The 18,908-nt window shown below is 49.4% G+C and overlaps 1 protein-coding gene across 1 annotated transcript in view; it reads left to right on the top strand.

The window, feature by feature from the left end:
• NUSAP1 (nucleolar and spindle associated protein 1) overlaps positions 1-18,908 on the top strand; it is a 588,385-nt gene that overhangs the window by 219,054 nt on the left and 350,423 nt on the right. Inside the window, exon 4 of the mRNA XM_082242852.1 lies at positions 15,667-15,747. Coding sequence (XP_082098978.1) covers positions 15,667-15,747 — 81 coding nt within the window. The remainder of the gene's footprint in view (positions 1-15,666; positions 15,748-18,908) is intronic.

Genomic DNA, 18,908 nt, shown 5'->3' with positions numbered 1-18,908 from the left:
GAGCCAAAGGAACTATGGTGCCTGAGTACAGGACACTGCGCGTAACACATGATACGGGCACAGAACCGTGCTCAACCTATGGGGAGTGGAAGTGTGAAGAGGGAGTTAGAAACACGTGAGCGGGCCTGGCAACACAGCAGATCTAAAAGAATCAGTTACGAGTACACCAAAGAAAAACAACGGCATTAGAGCTCAATACAGGAATAATGGGAGGGACGCAAAAATGCGACCGTCAGGGGAGAAGGCAACAACATCAGAAAATATGTAAGATCAACAACATAAGAGCAATGTAAACACTAAGCGGTGGGCCAAGATCCATCAGAATCACACGGCGTCAGGCGACCCCCCCCCCCCCCCCCCCATCCCCAAACCCCAGCTGGACATGACAACAGCAAGGGGCAGGAGTAAGGTCAGCCTGAGATAGTAAGTACATGAAGCCGTGGGGTGATGAGCATTAAATAATGAAAAAATTGTCACCAACTAGAGGAAGCATCAGCATTGTATAGCAAGTAATACCAACAACATGAAACCTAAAAAACCAGAGCTGGAGGACCAGGAATCTTCGGTGATGACGGTCACTTTTTGACCTCCCCAAACGCCAGCCAATTATAGCAATAGCAAAGGGCAGAAGCAAGGTCAGTCCGAAACGGGTAAGGCTGGTAGCTGTGGAGAGAAGCACGTTAGAGCAAGAGAGGGGAAATGGGGGGTCAACAAATAAGGTCCGGTCACACTAGAGAAGTCCGTGTAGAATGCGGTATAATGTAGTCATCAAGCTTCCAGGGACTGAGGGCGGCGAGCCCCACGCTGGGGTAAGGCAGATCTTGAGTAGGAGCGCTGTCTTCTCGGAGGGAAGGGACCAGATGCCTGTGGTCGCATCTGTTCATCTGGAGGATCCAGCCAATTCGGAATGTCCACCGGAGCATGACCCAGGAAGGAGAAGAAGTCGAGTAGTTGATCAGGATCCGCAAGCACAAACTTCCAGGAGTTGAAAGTTACTTTGATGCTGAAGGTGTGCCCCCATTTGTAAGTGGCCCCAATTTGGCGTAGTAAGTCCAGTAAGGGACGGACCACTGAGTAGAAATCCGACCGGAAGGCTGAGAGAAGTGAGGCCGCCTCCGACCTGAGGGGACCCCCACAATCCCGGAAATCAGGGCCCCCATTCAGTGAAGAAGAGCTGGGCATGGGAGGTGAGGAAGAGGACGTTGCTGGAGATGGAGGCCGTTCCGCGCATCCCGTGTCCTCATCAGGGGGAGCGGGCAAGAGATGGGGGAGGCTTAGTTTTACCTACTGCACGACTGGGTGCCATCCTATCCGGTCTGGGAGAGCGGGGTTCCGGTGGTGCAGTGCGGAGCAGGTAACGTTGTATGGAGCTCAGTTGAAAGTCTGTAGGGTCGGCGGGGTGGGTATTGCCCACCGACATGCGTATGGTAGGTGTAGCTAGACTAAAAGGTAACTGCTGGAGCCGGACAGTCCCGTGGCTCAGCACCGCATTACCAGTGTCTTCAAATCAGTTGCAATAAGATCCACACGGGCATGAAGTCACGGGCAGTCCGTTAATGCAGTCCGTTAATGTAGAAAACAATTGATCAGAGCAACCCACAGCAAAAAAGGAGCAAAGAGATAGGTGAACTGATATGGGGATTGCGAGATAGTCAGTGGGGGCCTGGTGCAATACTCTGCAGAGCTGTGATTATGCAGCTGAAAGACTTCACAGCTGCAGTCACTTGTCAGTCTGAGGGATGCAGGAGCTGTGAGATGGCTGGCAGGCAAGGATGGCAATTTAAAGGGGTCAGTATACAGGCCTCAGAACACCTCCCCCCCCCCCCAGAGTCTGTAGTGCAGTAAAATCCAGAGGGGCTTTGTCTAGGCTGCAGCCTCCCTCAGCACTGGAAGCCTGGAGATGGGGTCAGATGTAGGTGGACAGCTGTGGGGTAGCCCGGGGGGATTGGAGGAGAGTCAGGGCAAGCTGGAGCTTACTGGGTCCCCGAGGCACGTCCGGGTCCCGCCGCAGGAAAGGCCTGCGGCTTTAGCAGGCAGCTAGGCCTCAGGCCAGAGCTCCACTTATCGGGGTCTCCCATACAAAATAGCGGTGGATGCCTAGCCCTGGGGAGTGGGGGGGGGGGGGGAGTCTCCTAGTGGTGGTATTGAGCCCAGAGAGGTGGCAGAAAAGGAGGATGGAGGTCGATTTGGTGTTGTAGGAGCAGGGATGGATCCAATATGGCGGTCGGCGGTGGTAGGCCCAAGTAGGCCGAGGGTCTCACTGCATCTCGATCTGGCCTGCTGGACTGGAAATACGGGTATCATCAGGTGCTCCAAGGGATGCTCTATCTGTGGGGATGTTTTTGATTGGTATCCTGGCTCTGGCTTTGCTGATGGCGGTGCATAAAGGCCCTGTAGTCTGGAGCGCACATACAAGTGTCCAGCGCGTCTGATGTCCGGTCACGCCCCCTTAATAAACTTTTTAGTGGTAATGCATAAGGTCGGTGTGCCCTTCTCTTGTTGTCTTTCAGTGTTTTTGGATACCCTTTGTCCTGAGGGGCCAGCAAGACCACCTTATCTGTGCTAAAAAGACAATTCGGACCATTCACCTTCCCGCATACCACTTGACTTGAGTGCAGGAGAGATACTGTTTTTGTTGATAGAGGTCTTTCTTACTCTGTGATTCCTATGCTGTTGAAGGCTAGCAAGTCGACTTATAAGAAAATAGATCATTGTACGTGGAAATTGTATATTTCATGGTGTGAATCACTGAAGGTGCACTGTCGCTTGTTTTCGATAGCTAGGGTCTTGGCTTTCTGCAGAAAGAGGTTGAACAGCAGTTGGCTTTGGACACTATCAAAGGCAGAGTGTTGGCCTCGGCTATATATTTCCAATGCCCGTTAGCTACGTGTAACGGAACCTCAGAACCACACTGTACTTGTGGTCTTCCGCCAGTATAAGGCTTCCTCGCAGTCATGAACATAGATATCAATTCCCAGCCGCTGTCATACAAAGCTAGCCTGACACTTAGCTTGTACTAGAATCACACTTTATTATACAGAAACAGCACTTGAGAAATATGCACTTGAGAAATATTTCAGTCACAACATGAACAATGAGCCGAATATTTCCCCCAAAACATCACACAATGGTTAGATAACAAGGTACAATCCCAATTAACATGCTAATTAAATCAGTACACTTAAGCCAGCCTGGAAGTCCAGACTGCCGACACCAAAGCTAAAACAAGATAAAATACACATATAAACACACGGTAAGTCAGCATAATTCAATGATGTCTGGAAGACAGGTGTTTGAGCTGATGACATTAATATCTGTTACAAGTCTGACCAACTGAAGCAGTCCAATCCATCAATTTATCTGTCACATAGTTTTTTCAGTCTCAGTGACGGTGCGTACCGTCACATATCTTCCCCCCCAAATGTAGACTTACCAGGTACCAGACCTCCAATCAGTCTGTGCCTGAGTTAGTCGGGTAACAAGTCCCAAAGAGTCAATTCATCATGGCAGCTTCCTTGACAAAGTTCCACATAGTTTGTAAGTTTGTCCCGGCAGGGCGCATTGAGCTCTCATAGCCAATCAGTCTGTGAAAGTCTGGTTTGGGCAGGCCAGACTGGGCTTTTGGGTCACCCTGTGTCCCTAATAGACACATGGTGACTTACACATAAGAAGTGCCTAGGGGGTTAAGAGAGGTATTTCCCAACTTCTCTAAGGTAAGCTGTGCTCCACGGGCAACCCAACCAAAGTGACTCCCGTCACATCTCTCCCCTTCTAGAAGGAGACCAGCACAGGAGGGGACCCCAAAAGGGCCGACCTTGAAGGTAGTCTGTAGTTCCAGCCCCCCAATGTCTGTACCCACACAATACCCCAACCAAATTGTCCCAAAGGGAGCATTACTCACCCAGCCAACCTCCGCCTCTCTCACAGAACACAACCACCGGGGGGGGGGGGGGGAGCGTGGACTGGCCCCTCTATCCGGAGTCCTTTCAGCTGCTGGAGTGAAGACAGGGTGGCTTGGCTTACTCCCTCATGCTGTTGGGGACCTGGGCCGACTGCCCAGCATCCCTGGGATATAGAGGTGGAGACCGCAGTCCCATCCACTATCACAGAAACTCCATCTTTTGTACGTTGAGGGCAGAGGCCAGCCGCACTCTTCTCTTTTGCCAGCACTTCTGCTGGGGACTCCACGTTGAGGGCAGAGGCCAGCCGCACTCTTCTCTTTTGCCAGCACTTCTGCTGGGGACTCCACGTAATCTGCTCCGGGTAACTGTTGGGGAGGGAGGACGACAACCTACTCTCTCTTCTCCCCCTCTATCCTGATCTGCTGCTGGGGAGTGACTGTCACCTTCTCACCCTGAGCCTCCAGGACTGCTGCAGGTGTGGGGCAGAGGTGTTGGACCCTCTGTCCAGTTGTCAGCCCTTTTGCTATAGAATTTTCTTGTAACTCCACAGATGCTGCTGGCAGGGAATCCTGTGTCCCTGTCAGTGGTGTAGCAGAAAGATCAGCTGCCTCTTCTCTCATGGAGGCTGAAGCTGCTGTTGGTGTTGGGCAGCGCTCAGTGATGTTAGGCCCTGATGCCAGCTGTTCTGCAGGAAAGTAAACTGAAATGTCAGTGGCCTTGCACACATCTTCCTAGGTCACCAATTGTTGCAGGCAGAGGTCAGCAGCGCTATGCCTGGATGCCCACTCTTTTGCTGTAGGCTCACTGGGATGTTCCTCCTCAGCAGAAAAGTCTATTAAATCCCCAGTCTCCAGAATTGCTTAAAGTCCAGGGCAGGGACTGGTGGCACTTGGGCCCAGTGCCAACACTTTGGCGGGTGATTTATCTTCCATATCATCCTCCGATGGAAAGTTAATTAAGGCTGTGATCCGTGGTTGGGGAATGAAGATGGCTTCCCCTTCTCCCATACCTTTATCCGGCGGCTGAACAGATGCATTCCTCCATTCAAGCTCGTCCTGTGCAGAAACAGGTTCATCAAGGTGAGTCAGCACTTACTGCATCCGCCATAAGACCTCCGCATCCAAAACCGTGGGTGCAGGTGAGCAAAGCACACTGTTAGTGTGCCATATTATTGATTCTTCAGTCAGGATTTCTGGACTGTCAGCTGGTACTTCTGGATATTCCCAGGCAAGAGGAGCCCAGGCCTGGTGCTGAGCAGAGTCTAGTAGCTGTCTGTAGGCGATCTCCAGCTCCCATTCCAAATCTTCCAGTGCCCAGTGCACTTCCAAGACATTCAGCATCTGTTCTCTGTTTTTCAAGAATTCCTCCAAACGCCACTCCAAATCACTCCCAAAGCCAGGGTCCTCAGACAGCCTCTCTAATAACAGCCCCAGGCTGCCGTAGCAAAAGCCGTCTGTTAGGCTGTCCATGTGCTTACTTGGGTTACATACACGCGGAGGGCTCTATATAGCTCTTGTCCAACCGCATCTCCGCCTGGACCAGCCTGCTTAACTCAGCTTTCCATGCCTTGTGCGGTTGTCTCCCCAAAAACACCATTCGAACTTTATACTGTGACCAGTACCTTTCCTGGAAGGAGGGGAGGATTTTTCCCCGGTGTCGCTGCTCACGAGCTAGCGTTTCTTTCCAGAGTTCCCAGCGGATTACATCAGGCCATTCTAGCAGGACTTTTTCTGACACTGGTCCCCTGTGCTGTATCTCTCGCAACCTCCTTCCGAATTCCTCTTCCATGGCGGCTGATATCTGTACCTCTCCTCTTCTGCTCCCCAGACCTTGGATCCCGGTGGAGGTTTGGATGTTCCAGACTGCAGGAAGCATCCCACCGCTTTCCACCAATGTAACGGAACCTCAGACCCACACTGTACTTGTGGTCTTCTGTCAGTATACGGCTTCCTTGCAGTCATGAACATAGATATCAAATCCCAGCTGCCGTCATACAAAGCTAGCCTGACACTTAGTTTGTACTAGAATCACACTTTATTGAACAAGAAACAGACTTTTTATACACTTGAGAAGTATTTCAGTCACTACATGAACAATGACCCGAATATTTACCCAAAACATCACACAATGGTTAGATAACGAGGTACAGCTGACTCATGGCTAATCCCAAATAACATGCTAATTAAATCAGTACACTTAAGCCAGCCTGGAAGTCCAGACTGCCAGCACCAAAGCTAAAACAAGAGACCATACACATAAACGAACAGTAAGTCAGCATAATTCAATGATGTCTGGAAGACAGGTGTTTGAGCTGATGACCATAATATCTGTTACAAGTCTGACGAACTGAAGCAGTCCAATCCATCAATTTATCTGTCCTATCGTTTTTTCAGTCTCAGTGACGGTGCGTACCATCACACTACACATGCTTTGATTCCTACCTTTATACAGGGAGTATGCCATATGGCTCCCCAGAGAAGGTCCCCGCTACTTCCGTGGGACCTCAATCTGGTATTCTCTGTTCTTCAAAAGCCTCCTTTTGAGAACATTTGGGAGAATTTTCTACTTTCGTTGTCACAGAAGGTTGCCTTCTTGGTGGCTATTACTTCCGCTCGCAGAGTATCTGAACTGGCTGCGTTTTCCTGCCTCTCACCTTATCTGGTGATACACAGTGATAATGTGGTATTTCAACCTAATCGTTTCTTCCTAAGGTTGTTTCTGATTTTCATCTGAATAAAGACATTGTGTTGCCTTCACTCTGCCCTAAGCCCAAACATTCAACGGAATTTGCGTTGCACTCTTTGGATGTGGTTTTGGGCGATCAGGGTCTATCTGGAGACCACAGGGTCTTTTAGTAAATATGACTCTTTTTTTATCCTTACCGATGGACCTTGTAAGGGACAGGCTGCGTCGACCATATCCCGATGGATCAGGCAGACGTGGTTCAGGCTTATTCACTAAAGAGTCAGGTTCCTCCTTTACTGGTGAAGGCGCATTCTACGAGAGCGCTGAGTGCCTCTTGGGCTTTTTGCCAATCAGGCATCGGTGCTGCAAGTCCGTAAGGCGGCAACCTCGTTGTTTGTGCATACGTTTACAAAATTCTACAAAGTAGATGTGTTGGCATCTTCGGATGCTTCCTTTGGCCGCAAGGTTTTGTTTCTCTTTGAGGGTGTGTTGTGTTTTCAGGTTGAGCTCCAGTTGTTCCTGGTTGGCTAAGTTTAGCCTTTGTGGAGTTACTTTTTCCGTTTTTTGTCTACCCACCCCTCATGAATATACAGCTTTGGGACATCCCTGTAGTCTCTGACTACATAGTTACATAGATAGTGAGGTCGAAAAAAGACACCAGTCCATCCAGTTCAACCTATTGTGTGTGTGTTTTTGATGTTAACCGTATATTGAATACCCTTGTATCTTGTGGTCTTTAAGGTGCCGTCTAATAGTTTTTTTAAACGATCGATGCTCACCGCTGATACCACTGCTTGTGAAAGAGAATTCCACATCCCCACTGCTCTGACAGTAAAGAGCCCCCCAATGTATTTTAAGGTTAAACCATTTGTCCCCTAGTTTTAGTGAGTGGCCACGTGTTTTGTATTCCCTTTCCCTGAAGAGTTTGTTCCTTATGCTCGGGTCACCAGTACAATATTTGTACATTGATATCATATCCCCTCTCAAGCGTCTTTTCTCCAGAGAGAATAAGTTCAATGCTTGTAGTTTTTCCTCATAGCTGAAATCCTCCATTCCCCTAACCATTTTTGTTGCCCTTCTCTGGACCCTCTCCAGTTCTAGCACATCCTTCCTGAGCACCGGTGCCCAGAACTGGACGGAATACTCCAAATGTGGCCAGACCAGGGTCTTGTAGAGTGGGAGAATATTCTCTTTATTTCTGGAGTGAATCCCCTTTTTTATACATACAGTATGCTGTTGGCCGGTGCTAGACTATTTTACGCCCTAGGCAAGACCAGCTACTTGCGCCCCCCCCAAAAAAAAATAAAAAGGTAAGGGGTTAAAAACTTCTCTATGTCCTACCCAGTGACCCTGATCTGATGGTTCCTCCATGTTATGCTGTCGTACCCAGTAACCCCCATGATCCTCCATGTCACACCTGGGGACCCTGATGTCCCTCTATGCCACACCCAGGGACCCTGATGTTTTTCCATGTCACATTCTGGGACCCCAATATTCCTCCATGTCTTGCTGTCATACCCACTGACCCCGATGTTCTTCCATGTGGCACCCAGGGACCCCCATGTTCCTCCATGTCATGCTGTCATACCCAGTGACCCCAATGTTCCTAAATGTCACCCCAGGGGCCCCTGATGTTCCTCCATGTCATACCTGGAGAGACCCTGATGTTCCTCCATGTCACACATGGAGACCCTGATGGTTCCTCCATGTCACACCTGGGCACCTCAATCCCCCATGGCACACACAGGGACCCAAATTCCTCATGGCACACCTGGTGACTCCTGATCCCCTGTTAAACCCGGTGACCCCTATCCCCCATGTCACACCTGGGGACTCTGATTCCCCATGGCACACCTGGTGACCCCAATTCCCTTTCACACCAGGGATCCTCCATGTCACACCCAGCGACCCAGATCCCCTGTTCTAGGGACACTCACTGGGCGGTATGAAGAGAGTGGCCTGCACTCTCCTCTTCTTCACTGTGATTCCTTTTCCCAGGACACTCCTCTTCTGGACCACAGTGCTCACCACAGCTCCAACAGGCTCCTGGTGGAGGAAGGAGCAGCAGTCAGAGAGCTCCGCACATCCTTCATTACCAACCTCCTGAGACCATTCTGGTGCCTCGTTGCTACTGCTCCAGTAAAGGTATCGCCCTCCAGTGCCGAGCTCCGGCTCAGGTTCAGCTCTCCTCAGCTCTCCTCCGCTCCCTGCTTAATACCAGGGAAATGACGACTGCCCATCAGCTCAGTGCAGTGCAGAGAATCACTTCCTGCCCGGGGTTTAGGCCGCTCAGCTCCAGCTGAAGAGGATCATCATGCAGGCAGCACTCCGGTGGGCTCCCTTCCTGCCTTCTGGGGCCCCCCCAAAGCCAATGCTTGGTAGTTCCGCCACTGCCCCAGACACCTGGCATCTTTCTCTGTCCCTTCTTCCTCCCCCACTGCCACCCCTCCCCTCAGCTCACAAGGATCATTAATATAGGAAATAGAGTGCCGACTCCTGGTTGTGCCCCTAGGTGGCAATGCGCCCTAAGCGGCTGCCTAGTTTGCCTAGTGGAAGCACCGGCCCTGCCACTTGGACCCCCAGGTCCTTTTGCATCTTAGATTCATCCAGAGGTTCCCTCACTAGTGAGTACCTTGCGTTCGTATTTCTGACGCCCAAGTGCATTACCTTACATTTTTCAACATTAAACCTCATCTGCCATGTAGTTGCCCTGCCCACCCTGTTATTTTGTTCAGGTCTGCTTGTAAGGTTACCACGTCCTGCATAGAACTTATTGCCCTGCTTTGCTTAGTATCATCCGCAAATACCGAGATTGTGCTGGATAGCCCCTCTTCTAGATACTGTATGAATAAATTAAACAGGATTGGTCCCAGGACAGAACCACTGGGGACTAGATGGAGCTGCGTCTGTCGATGAACGATAGATAAAACTGGATTTTTTAAGAACTTACCGTAAATTCCTTTTCTCTTATGTCCTCTGACAGATGTAAATCTCTTCCAAGTGTCATCACTATTGGGTAATGGTGCCCTCTGCAGGAGCAAGTTAGGTAGTGAAACGTCATTAAAAAATCTTAAACACACCTTTAGGGGCTGTCCATCTAGACATTACCCTCAGACACACATAGCTTACTAATCAATTTCTTGCTGCCTAGCTCAGGAGTAGGACCTAGGGTACCCTGCTGGGACTCCAGTCTCAGTTTTTGTTTTTTCTTTGAAAAATGTTTATTTTATTTTCTTCACTCACTATCGCTAGCTAGTCAGGGGGATCCTCCTGGAGAACTACAAGCGACAGCTGAGCTGGGCTTCGCACTGGATAATCTAGATCCTTATGGTACCCCAGCCTGGCCAACGAGCGTGCGCAGGTTGTGGTCCACCCAGGCCTTGCCGTGAAGGTGCCCCGACAGATGGGGAGAAGCCTGCAGAGAAACTCTTCGCCAGGACGCATCAACCTGGAATGCGCTGTGTTGCAGCATCCCCTCTTGGCTGACGGCACCCCCACTCAGGGTGGGAAGCGAGCTGTATCGGAGTGGAGCCTGCGGTCCATGGTATGGTGAGGGATGCTACCCCCCTTTCCCTGGGACAGTCCCCTGAGGGGGGTGGATGTGGGCCCACTCCTGGGGATGTCAAAGCTGCGATCTCTGTGAGATCCCCCCTGGCCTGTTCTGGACGGATACTGGCTCTCTGCTCCATATGGGGGCGCTCTAGCGGCGTCCACTGCGTGGGGGGGTGGGGTATGTACGGCTCCTACCTTGTCCTGGGGGGCTTTCTGTAGAGGATTCCCACGGTGGCTAGGGTCCCTGGGCTCCTGATTGACGGTGCCTTTTTCGGCTGCCATTTTGGGTGTGTGCAGCCTGGCTGACATCAACGTAAGGCAGCAGCCATTTTCTGCATTGTTCGGAGTTTTGGCGCCATTTTCGGGCACCATCTTGTATGTCGGCAGGCCGCACTGTATGGGTGGCAGCCATTTTCCCTGTACTTCTCCTATTCCTTAATGTGGCACCATTTTCTTGTGGCTCGAAAGGGGGAGTTCGGCCTCTAGTGTATGTCACTTCCTCCAAAAGTTTCTCTTCAGTGCAGACAGCGGCTGCTATCCTATTTCTGGACACAGTAAGGGGGAATTTTTAGTCCTTTTGGGCACTTTTTAGGCACATTTAGCTTTGGTCAGCGAGTCTGCTAGCTAAAGGGGAACTCCACAAGTAGCGCGGTGTGGCGGTGTGGACCGCTCCCGCGGGTTTAAAGGGCCAGTGTCTTTGTGCCAAAATGGAGTCCAAGAGTGAAAATTTCCCCTCTAAACTTGTGTGTGCATCCGGGTCATCCGGATCCCCTTCTTTTGCATCCCTGTCTGCAGTCTTTGAAGTTCTGGCGTTCAGAGTTGATCTTGTAATGTCACAAGTTCCTATTAAAAAACGGGCGGTGCCTTCTCAATCTTCTGATTCTGAGCCTGAGGTGGTTGCCACAGACACTGCCTTTTGAGTCCTCGTCATCTGCGGCCCGGGAACGCGCTTTGGGAGAAGCACTGGTTCGCTCCGTCAGGGAGACTTTGCATATTGATGATGAGCCCACACAGTCAGGAAAGCGGGTTATTTTGGTTCCCGCAAAGCCCAGAAGTCGAGTCAGGTTTTCCCCTGCCCCGAGGAGTTTCACGATATCGTGAACAAACAGTAGCAGGAGCACATGCGTGCAGTGCCTAAGTGTTTTCAACGCCGCTACCCCTTTACGGACCCAGTTTCCTATCGCTGGACAGTGTACACTAAGGTGGACCACACTGTCTCAAGGTTGAATACATCCACGGTGCCCCGCGGAGGATTCGCTGGTATTTAAAGACCTAATGGACAGGTGCGTGGGGTCACTTTCCTGCTACCAAGTAATGGTGGCAGGCTCACTCTGTGTTCGCTTCCGTGCTGGTTTCTCAGACAGTTACGGAATGGATCAAGTCGCCCCCCCCCCCCCCCCCCCGACTCTTCACGGACCAAATAGCCCAGGCCATGGTGTATCTGTGTGACTCAGCCCTGGACGAAGCTCCCCTGGTCGCAAGGTTTTCTGCGGTGGGGATTTCACTCCGCCGCATGGTGTGGCTTAAAGAGGTTGTAAACTTTCTACATTTTTTTTTTTTTTTTGTTTTTTACAAGCTAAAAGAGAAACACATAATGAGCTAGTATGCATCGCATTTCATTATGAAATACCTTAGAACGAGCCCCCGCCGTGCCGTCCGCTCACCTCATGTCCAGTCGCCCGTCTTCCGTGATCGCGGCATCCGGCCATTTGATTGGCCGGAGCCGCGGTGACATCACTCCCGCGCACACGCGCGGGTGCCAACGGTCACGGCGCGGGGCTTTGAAGGAACGGCACCAGCGGCCGTTCCTTCAGAGCGCATGCGCCAGTGACGTCACTGGCTGCATCTAAGGTAAATATCTCCTAAACGGTACAAGTTTAGGAGATATTTACAGTACCTATAGGTAAGCCTTATCATAGGCTTACCTATAGGTAAAAGTGTCAGAGGAGGGTTTACTTCCTCTTTAAGGGCTGCTCGGCGGACCGTGCCTCTATGAGGACGCCCTCACCCGGTTCAGGGGTGGGGGGGGGGCCATCTGAGTCACTTTCGGGAACCCTGGACGGCCCTAATTCAGGACAAATGGGTTCACGAATTGATTCATTCATGGTACAAGATAGAATTTCGATCTCGCCCATCAGACAGGTTCTTTCCATCAAATCTCCGTCTGTCCCCGGATCGTTTTAACGGACCTCAAGGGGGCGGTGCGAGATCTTCTTGCTCACGGCGTTATTACCCATTTCCACAACGGGACAGATTTCGCAGGTTTCATTCAAACCTGTTCACGGTGCCCAGAAAGGAGGGCAAGGTACGTCAGATCTGGACCTCAAATCTCTGAACCGCTTTGTGCGGGTACAGAAGTTCCGAATGGAATCCATCCAGTCGGTGGTGGCGTCCTTGAGTCAAGGAGATTTTCTGGCCTCCATCGGCACATTCCTATCTACGAGGAAGAACTTTAGACTTTGCAGGACGAGATCAGGTCCCTCAGGGACAACGATCTCTTCTCCCTGCGGAACTTCATGAGGTCCCTGGGGCTGATGGTGTCGGCCTTCGAGGTGATCCAGTTTTCCCAGTTTCACACAAGGCCTCTACAATCGGAGATCCTTGCCAAATTGAACTTGTATGTCTGTCGTCTAACGAGGTTGGAGCTGTCGTGGTGGCTTCTGTCACCCGCTCTGAGCCAGGGCAAGTCTTTTCTGCTCCTGTTGTGAACGATGATCACCACTGATGCCAGCCTGACGGGCTGGGGTGGAGTACTGGACACTCATTGTGCCCAGAGTACGTGGGCGCCGGAGGTATCCTCCTTGACGATAAATGTCCTGGAGCTCAGGGCGCTAACTTTGTCTGCTCCATTGGGCGCCTCGGTTGCACTTTCACCCAGTTCGGGTTCTAACCGACAATGCCACGGCGGTGGCTTACATCAATCACCAAGGGGGCAGCAGGAGTGCCCGGTCGGCCAAGGAAGTGGCTGAGATTCTGACTTAGGCCGAGTCGCACGTTCCAGCTATCTCTGCTGTTCACATTCCTGGAGTGGAGAATTGGCAGACAGACTATCTGAGTCGTCAGTCCTTGAATCAGGGGGAATGGTCCCAGCATCCGGAGGTGTTTTGTCTCCTTTGATCCCGGTGGAGGACTCCGGACATGGATCTGTTCATGTCTCGTTCAACAAAAATATGGAAAGGTTCGTGGCCACGGCTCGAGATCCTCTGGCCGACGCCACGGACGCGTTGGTGATGCCTTGGCACCGGTATCGTCTGGTTTATGCCTTTCCCCTGATTCAACTGTTGTCCAGGTTCCTCCGCCGGTTGGCATTGGAATAGGTGCAGGTGATTCTGGTGGCCTCTTGGTATGCAGACCTCGTAAAGATGGTCGTCGAGCCTCCTTGGCGGCTGCTTCTGAGGGAAGATTTGCCATCTCAAGGGCCGATATTCCATCCTGCGTTACTGTCTCTGGCTTTAACGGCGTGGCTGTTGTAGGCCAGGTGTTGAGAGACAGAGGTCTCTCCGATGCAGTAATTCCTACCTTGCTGATAGCTCGGAAGGCTACCTCCAGAAAGATTTATCATCGTACCTGGAAGGCCTACATTTCCTGGTGTGAGTCACATGGGTTCCATCTTGGCTCCTTTTCGGTGGCAAGGGTGTTGACTTTCTTGCATAAAGGTGTGGAACAGCGTTTGGCGTTGGGCACGATAAAAGGTAAGGTGTCGGCCTTGGCCATTTTCTTTCAGCGCCCCTTGGCAACTACTTCCCTGATTTGCACCTTTATTTAAGGGGTGCATCATCTGGCTCCTCCAAGGAGGGCTCCTTTGCCTCCATGGGATCTGAATATGGTTTTGTCCGTTTTGCAACAACCTCCCTTTGAAAATATCAGCGAAATCTCTCTGCCTTAGTTGTCCCAGAATTTTACCTTTCCGGTGGTCATCACCTCTGTTTGCAGAATGTTTGAATTGGCGGCTCTGTCCTGCCGTTCGCCTTATGTGGCCGTTCATAGGGACAAGGTTGTTCTGCGACCCAACCAGTCTTCTCTCCCTAAGGTGGTGTCTGCCTTCCACCTCAATGAAGATATTGTTTTGCCTTCGCTTTGTGCAAAGCCTAAGCATCCCAAGGAATTTGCCTTGCATTCATTGGATGTGGTTCGGGTGATCAGGCTTTACCTGTCGACCACGGAATCCTTTATGAAGTCAGATTCCCGGTTTGTCCTTCCTGAGGGACCTCCGAAGGGTTTGACTGCGTCCACTGCAACCATTTCTAAATGGATCTGACAGACTATTGTTCAGGCCTTTTCACTCAAGGGTCAAGTGCTTCGTTTCCCTGTGGGGGCACATTCTACTAGAGCCGTGAGTGCCTCTTGGGCTTTTCGCCATCAGGCTTCTGTGGCTCAGGTGTGCAAAGCGGCAACCTGGTCGTCTGTGCACACTTTTTTTTCAAAATTTTACAAGATTGACATGATGGCATCCTCGGATGCTTCCTTTGGCCGCAAAGTTTTGAGCGCTGCGGTTTGTTGGAGACCTGTTTCTTTCTCTTCTTGGAGTGAATTTTTGTTCTGGTGTTAGCGCTTGTTTTTGGTTGAGCTTCTGTTGGCTGAGTTTTGGTTCTGGCCTTGTTGACACGTTGCCGTTTTGGTTGCGTCTTTTCCCACCCCTCACACCTGCACTGCTTTGGAACGTCCCAATAAAGATGAAACTTAGAATAAGCTGCGTCTGTCAGAGGACGTAAGAGAAAATAGAATTTTTGTAAGAACTTACCATAAAATTATTTTCTGTGAGTCCTCTGACAGATGCAGCCCCTCTAATTTGGGGTTGTTTGTCTTCCTGTACTGCTTTCTACGAAACTGATTAGTACGCTTTGTGTCTGAGGGTAATGTCTAGAGGGACAGCCCCTAAAGGTGTGTCTAGTTAAAGATTTTTAATGAAGTTTCACTACCTAGCCTCCTCCTGCAGAGGGCGCCATTACCCAATAGTGATGAAACTTGGAAGAGGCTGCGTCTGTCAGAAGACTCAGAGAAAATAATTTTACAGTAAGTTCTTACAAAGATTATATTTTCTCTGAAGTTCATCGACAGACACAGCACCCGCCCCTCTACTTCTGACTAGGGTTTTTTCTATTGTAAACACTGCTTGCAACTAAACTGCTTGATGATAGCAGGGTGTGTGGGGTTATGCCTGCAGAGACAGCCTCCATAGGTGTGGTTAAGATTTTTTCCTGCCTAATGCCTATTCCTGATAGGAGGAGCATAACCCTATAGTCTCTGACTAGATGGAGCTGCGTCTGTCGAAATTCAGAGAAAAGGATTTTTTTACGGTAAGCTCTTTCAAAAATCCAGTTTTTCCCCTCTGAATCAATTTGGGCTATGCTTTATAGGGTTTTTTCTTTTCTTGCCTTCCTCCCAATCAACTGTGGATATAGGGTTCTGTATATGAAGATTTTCTCTTTATTTCTATTTATATATTCTGTTTTTCTTCTATTGGTTCAACTAGGTGGACTGTTTTCTTCATTATGTAACTTGAACTTTTTTTTTTCCTTTTGTACAGCTGGAAACCCTTCACCAGCTGCAAAAATACCAAGGCACTCTGGTCGTTTATCTAAGTCTGGATCCAAATCTTTAACGCCAAGTAAGTCTGTGTACAGGATAGCAACCAGATAAAATATGTATACATAACCAGCAGTAGAACATCTCAATTGCAAACTTTGAAACCGCAACCCCTACACCAAGAAAACTTTCTAGAGAAAAAACAAAACAAAAATAGGGAGTGCTGGAAAATACCTATTTATTATTTCACACTATAAGAAACTTGACTCTATTCCCTCCCCATTCAAAAATGTTCCACTTTGTGACTTAAAATACTAACAACATTTTCAAACCCAAAAATGCTTAAACGTGTTCCTATGTGAATCAGTGAGTCAGTCTCTACAGAGAGGTGACCGTGGGGCATACAGTACACAGTTGTGCTCATACGTTTACATACCCTAGCAGAATTTGATTTCTTAGTCATTTTTCAGAGAATATGAAAACACAAAAACTTTTCTTTCACTCATGGTTAGTGTTTAGCTGAAGCCATTTATTTTCAATCAACTGTGTTTACTTTTTTAAATCGTAATTACAACAGAAACGACCCAAATGACCCTGATTAAAAGTTTACATACCCCAGTTCTTAACCACTTTAGCCCACTGTACATTTACTGTGGCACTCAGCCATTGCTGGACAAAGCGAAGTAGCCCTACGTCGATCTCTCCCGCCGCTCTGGGGCGTGCTCCTGGCCTCGCTGATGATCTGATTGGGTTCAGAACTGATCAGTCATCAGGTCCAGGCCAATGATTTTTTCCTTGACCTGTTGATCGGTCCTGCCCAATCAGAAACTGACCTGTGCCTGTGTAATTAATGTAAACACAGGCACAGAAATGACCTGCTCTCTCCTCCCAAAATCCTTTTTGGCGTCATAGAGAGAAGAGAGAGGATCAAAACTGTGAGTACTGCACCAAGCACCCACACACACATACACACACACCTAGATAGGCATTATAGGCATAGACATTTAACCCCCGATCACCCCCCCCCCCAGTTAACCCCTACACTCCTGTCACATTGCACACTGTATACAGTATATAGCTGTTTCCTATATTTCTGTATTAGTGTGACTTGTGACTTGGTTTAGCGCTTGCGACCGTTCCTTTTAAGCTTAGGATACCCGCCACCCCCCCTCAATAAAGATTTAAGCCCCTGATCACCCCCAGTTAACCCCTTCCCCCCCGTCACATTGCAAACTATATATAGATAATACAGTGTAGTGGTTTTCTGTGATAGTGTGATTGTGACTTCAGTTAGCGCTAGCGAGTTAGTTTCTTTCCCAAGTAGGTTTAGGGTCCCCTCCACCCCCCATAAAGATTTAACCCCCTGATCACCCCCAGTTTACCCCTACACCCCGTCACATTGCACACTATAGACAGTATATAGCATTTGCCTATATTTCTGTATTAGTGTGACTTGTGACTTGGTTTAGCGCTTGCGACCTTTTATTTTAGACTTAGGATACCCTCCACCGCCCCCCCCAAATAAAGATTTAACCCCTTCCCCCCTGTCACATTGCACACTATATATAGGTAATATCGTGGTTTTCTGTGATAGTGTGATTGTGACTTCAGTTAGCGCTAGAAAGTTAGTTTCTGTCCCAAGTAGGTTTAGGGTCCCTGTGGAAACAGCCAATTTTACTCCCCTGAATTCTTTTGAGCTGTTTATAACGGAAGATCTTTTCGGATCTACTGTGGACCAAAGGAAATTATATGCTGCTCAATTCATCGCCGCCAACCCAAATTAACCCCCTTGCCAGACTTGAAACCTATAACGGTTTCCGAATTTAAAACCTTTCTGGGCCTTTCCTTCAACATGGGCATAACAAAAAGAGTGAGTTATATTGGTCCACTAACACAATTCACCATATGCGCGTGTTCTCTGCTTCCATGTCCAGGGCGAGGTACGAGCAAATTCTGCGGTTCATGCACTTCAACGACAATGAAATCTGTTGTCCTCGGGGAGAAACTGAATATGACCGGCTCCACAAAATTCGGCCCTTCGTAAACCACTTCAATCAGCAGTTTTCAGCCTTGCTAACCCCCCAACAAGTTGTCTGCATTGATGAGTCCCTGATTAAGTTTACTGGCCACCTTGCTATGAAGCAGTATCTCCCCAGCAAGCGTACCAGATACGGGGTCAAGCTGTATAGGCTGTGTGACAGGGCCACAGGCTATACAGTTAGTTTCCGTGTTTATGAGGTAACAGATAGCACTGTGGAGCCCCCCAACTGCCCAGACTACATAAGGAGCAGCGGCAAGATAGTTTGGAACTTGGTGTCACCCTTATTCGGAAAGGGGTACCATTTGTACGTGGATCATTTTTTATACAAGCGTGCCACTTTTTAGTCACTTGCTTGAATTACAAATTGGCGCATGTGGCACCGTGCGACTTAATCGCCGGGGCTTCCCCCAACGGCTTGTAAATTCCCGTCTTAGTCGGGGGGAGAGAGCCTGCTTGAAAACTGACAAATTGCTTGCAGTGAAGTGGATGGATACACAGAATGTTTTTTGTTCTGTCCTCCCTTCACGCAGACACGATGGTCCACATTCCTACAGCAACTGGTGTTTTGGAGAAACCCCTCTGTGTCCACGAATATAACCTTAATGTGGGAGGGGTGGACCTTAACGACCAGCTTTTGGCGCCGTACTGAGTTGCCCGTGAAGCCAGACGCTGGTACAAAAAAGTGTCTGTTTATTTATTCCAATTGGCTATGCTGAATGCCTTTGTGCTATACAAAGCTTCAGGACGAGCTGGATCCTTCCTAGAATTCCAGGAAGAGATCATCGGAGCCTACCTGTATCCATGAGGTGCTCCTGCCCAGCTTCCTCTACCAGATGCAATGAGCCGGCTGCATGAGAGGCATTTTCCACATTTCCTCACGAGTACCCCTACCCAAAGACACCCCCAAAGAAGATGTCGTGTCTGTAGCAAGTGCGGATTTAGGCGCGACACCCGCTATTATTGTCCCTTCTGTCCTGACCAACCTGGTCTCTGCATCGGGGAATGTTTCCAAAGCTACCACACACACACTATTGGAGTATTAGCGTAGGGTACAGCATGACACCGTTTTAAGGCACACTAACACAGGGTCTCGAAAGATGTTCGATGGCTATCGACATTTTGAGAGACCCTAACCTGGAATTTTGCAGTTGAGCAAAAAAAAAAAAAAAATAAAAAATAAAAAAGTTACAAAAAACATTACA

The sequence above is a fragment of the Pelophylax lessonae genome (genome assembly GCF_965119305.1).
Source record: "Pelophylax lessonae genome assembly, chromosome: 13".
Classification (NCBI taxonomy): Eukaryota; Metazoa; Chordata; class Amphibia; order Anura; family Ranidae; genus Pelophylax; species Pelophylax lessonae.
Note: the sequence above shows the minus strand (reverse complement) of the source record. Positions and strands in the feature narration are given on the sequence as shown.